At 34.4% G+C, this 4,134-nt stretch overlaps 1 protein-coding gene across 2 annotated transcripts; it reads right to left on the bottom strand.

Annotated features, from left to right (window-relative positions):
• Positions 1-234: 234 nt before the first annotated feature.
• Positions 235-1,370, bottom strand: LOC125223441 (uncharacterized). Of its 2 annotated transcripts, none has more exons than XM_048126592.2 (3): positions 917-1,370; positions 725-808; positions 235-661 (listed from the first exon to the last, which is right to left on the bottom strand). In XM_048126592.2, exons 1-3 carry the CDS (start codon positions 1,298-1,300, stop codon positions 425-427), a joined length of 705 nt encoding a protein of 234 aa, XP_047982549.1. In that variant the 5' UTR covers positions 1,301-1,370; the 3' UTR covers positions 235-424. The 2 variants fall into 2 exon arrangements, with proteins under 2 accessions (XP_047982549.1, XP_047982546.1); XM_048126589.2 differs by having other exon boundaries at positions 725-859; positions 917-1,368.
• Between the last annotated feature and the right edge of the window lie 2,764 nt (positions 1,371-4,134).

A 4,134-nucleotide genomic window follows, 5' to 3' on the forward strand; every position in this document is an offset into this window, starting at 1 on the left:
CATGATAGGACTGAGGTTGGAGAAGGCGTTGAGGGTCGTGTTGATGGTGGATTTGAAGCAATAGAAACTGGAGAAAGAGGTTGTGTGGGAGGGAGTTCGTACGATCAAGCATTTACCCAAAAAGAACTTTAACTCATTTTAACAACAGATAACACCTAAATTCTATAACTAATTCATTCCAGAACCATTTTGTAGCAGTATTCTATTACTACTACTAAATAGATGATACATAACTAAATTCAACAAATAATTCTATAAACAGGGGAGAAGTAAGAGTTAGTGATATGTAGTACTAGAACAATTTTATGGCTTGTAAAAGGAATATGAAGACAACATGATTGAGTGCTAATTGTTCAAACATAGAAGGAATATCTAGTACTCCCAATAAAAGGAATATCAAGCATTCAACATAATTGTTGTGTAGCTAGTCATAAGCCTTGGGAGCATCTGCATCTGGTTTAAACCTCCACTGAAGGAGTTCCCAAGGTATGTTCATGTGACGTTTGACGATTGCTTGGATAGTGGTGGTAGTAGCAGCAGCAGCAGGTTCAACATTTTTCACAGTAAGAGTCAAATATGAGAGAAGGTATGGATAGGAGGTGGTGACAGACTTGGCAACTTCCACAAGCTCGTAAGTTTGGCTTTTATGTGTCAGGCTTTCCTGTTGCAATCATAAATAAACACCACAAATTTGATGGCAAGAGACAAATATAGCATACCATACCATGTCAACATTGATTTCATCCATCGCGACCTTGGCTATCTTATTCACGAATTCAGAAGTGCGATCAGAAGGGAAGAGCAAAAGCTGGCACATAGTCGCCAGCCAAGCAGGGAGAAGCACATCCACATCAAAACCCTACATCATCATTATCAGATATCAAATCAAATCTGAATCAAATTGGATCGGACTTACAAAGCTATCGCGGACTTGAGTGATGTATTTGATAACATCCGTGGTGTCGAAAGGAGGTGCGTCCGTCTTCTTCTTCGACTCATCATCAACATCACTTGACGACCAAGAATCATCTAATCCATAGAAGCTTGTTTCCTCATTGAAGGGATTATGAGGTCCATAGTTTTTCAGAGGATTGAAACCTTCAAATTCGAAACTCTTCTTCTCGAGGTGCTGCAGAATCACACCATCCGTATCTTCGAAAACATCCACCTTCCTTGTTTTCTTCTTATCGTCACCATGGCCACCGGAATCGCTCTTCACTCTTCCCTCAATCTCTTCTCTCTTTCGTTTACCCCACACAACGGAATCTCTTCCTCCAATCGGGGAATTAGGGTTTTCCATAGCAATTGCAATTTCACAAGCTCTCTTGTTCTTTTTTGGGGTAATTACATGTTTCGTTTTGCCCTTACTTTCAATTTACTACCAAAAGTATTAAGATTATCTATTTCATACAAAAAGTTTTACTTAATTTTACAAAAATCCGGAAAGGATCAATTAATTCTTTTCCTAATACTAGGGATATCAATGTAGCCCGTAACCCGTGGGTCAGCCCGAATAGCCCGCCAAATTTACAGGGTTAGGGCTGAAAATTTCTAGCCCGATAAAATTACAGCCCGATTAGCCCGCACCCGATTAACCCGCAACCCGTTAGGACCAGGCCCGAAAACCCGATGGGCTGGCCCAGAAACCCGATAGGATTTCTATCGTTCTATTTGTTTGACTCTAATTCGACAATTCATTGGTTATTTTATAATATAGATTACTAAAAAATTAATTTTATTAACATAATAATAGATATATAAATTAGAAACTTCAAATTCATTAAAAAATATACGTTTAAATATCTAAAACATGCTTTAAAATTTCTTGATTTTATGTTTTATTTTACATAAATCTCAAATATTAGTATTTGGTCATGTTTATGTTTTAGTTTAAGCATATATCTCAAAGTTATCATAATTAAATATTTTACATTTTATAAATATAACTAATTTTCACTATTATTTATTGGATTGAGCGCATGTTAATTTTATCGTTAGCAACCCGATTAGCCCGCTGGGCTAGCCCGAAACCCGAGCTTTTAGGGTTAGGGTTGAACTTTTATAACCCGAAAAAATCACAGCCCGATTAGCCCGCACCCGATTGACCCGCAACCCGAATAGGGTTGGCCCGAAACCCGATGGGCTGGCCCGATTGACATCCATACCTAATACATTTCCTAATCAGCTTGGATCACCTAATACTTTCTCTACTCCATCCTCTACTCCACCCTCAATTATGTTTGTGAGGGGTGGAGTAGAGGATGAATTAGGGAAAGTATTAGGTGATCCGATTGGTTTCCTAATCCACCCCTCACATACATAACATAGTAATGGACCCTACGAGATGTTGTAGGAAAAGTTGTAGGTGATCCTCATTTAAATTCTATTAAATCCCTACTAACACCATTACTTCCAATTACATCATACATACAAAAAGTTTCATCAATGCTTCAAATTTGTACAAAAGTTTAAAATTAAAACTTTCCATTACTCACAAAAATGAAAAACACACAGAAAAAAAATCACCACTCTTCACCATCAAATTAGCGAATTGTCTTTTATTGTCGAAGCTTTCTCATGCAACAATGTAGAATACAACTAAAAAGATATTGAATCTTTTTTGAAAAAATTAAATATTGACTTATTGACTGTTTAAAGCTCAAATTAGCCATTATGGAAAGATGAAATATGGACTTATTTTATATTATGTTCTATAACGAATACAATAAAAATAGAGTATATTGAGAAACAGATTTTTTTTTAAAACTACGATCAATTGGTGGAACAATTGATATTGACTATTATTTTTTTAGAGTGATTAACTTTATTGAATCTCTAATTATTTTTTATTATGATGATAAGTTGGACAAATTATAAACTAATTAACGGTGTTTAAAAATATTTAACAGGATGTATTAATTTAAAACACTAATGTAACTTTTTGTATGAAATATGTAAACTTAATACTTTTTGTACTAAATTGAAATAAAAGTAAAATATTTTGCATGAAACATGTAATTACCCCTTTTTTTTTTTTGAAACGATAATTGACGCTATACATATATGATGTGCACCAAACGGTGTTGTTTAGGGTCTAGGGTAACCTCTGATTCAAGTTTTCCGCTGGTTAGTTTGTTCTTTGGTTTGCAATCCATAATCTCTAATTCTTGCATATTTTCTCTTATATAGGCTAATGAAACAATTATGAAGTCTTCCTAAAAATCTTTTTCATTTAGCAATTTCATATGAAATCAACAAGATCAACATTAGCATGTACAAGTCAAATAAATTGAATAGTAGATAATGTAACAAGGAAAATACACTAAATAAATCTCAATCAAGAAGAAGATAGTGTGTATCAGCACATATCATGAAAGTTCAACTGCTGATTATATAAAATTTAACTAATTGTTTGAATCTATTAAATACTTCTCCAGCTCTCTTGTCCGCTTCTGTCACAACTCCCTTCCGATTAAGCTAACTTCATTACTCCATGCATACATTCTGATCAAGTTGAATCATACATATCTAATACACACATTAATTACTCATAAACACATGCTAAACTGTAACAATATATAGACATGGAATTGAGAATCAAAAGGAATTTTACTCACACAGGTATGGTGATAGGGTCCTCGATCTAGCAAATCTCGCCGAAGATCATCTCCAATATTTTAGCGTATCTTTTATTATAGTTAATTATGTTTATGCATTTTCTAAATCTTTTATTTTAGTTTCTTGATTAGCAAGACATATGTTAGGGTTTAGGATTCTATATAATAGAATTCTATTGTATTTTCATTCATTGAGAAATAAAGTATAAACATATTATCATTCTCGATTCTGGCAGAAATCGCCCCCTAGCACCTCAACTAGGGTTTATCTTGTTATTCGTAATCGTTCGAGTGATCTATTGCTGATCGATAGGATACAAAAACCTATCAATTGGTGCTTTCATTGAGAGCACTCGAACGATTACGAATAGCAAGATAAACCCTAGTTGAGGTGCTAGGGGCGATTTCCGCCAGAACCGGGAATGAGAATAAGTTTATACTTTATTTCTCAATGAATGAAAATACAATAGAATTCTATTATATAGAATTCTAGACCCTAACATATGTCTTGCTAATC

The sequence above is a fragment of the Salvia hispanica genome, chromosome 1 (assembly GCF_029641045.1).
Source record: "Salvia hispanica isolate PSC_SH4W2 chromosome 1, Shi_PSC_v1, whole genome shotgun sequence".
NCBI classification, from domain to species: Eukaryota; Viridiplantae; Streptophyta; class Magnoliopsida; order Lamiales; family Lamiaceae; genus Salvia; species Salvia hispanica.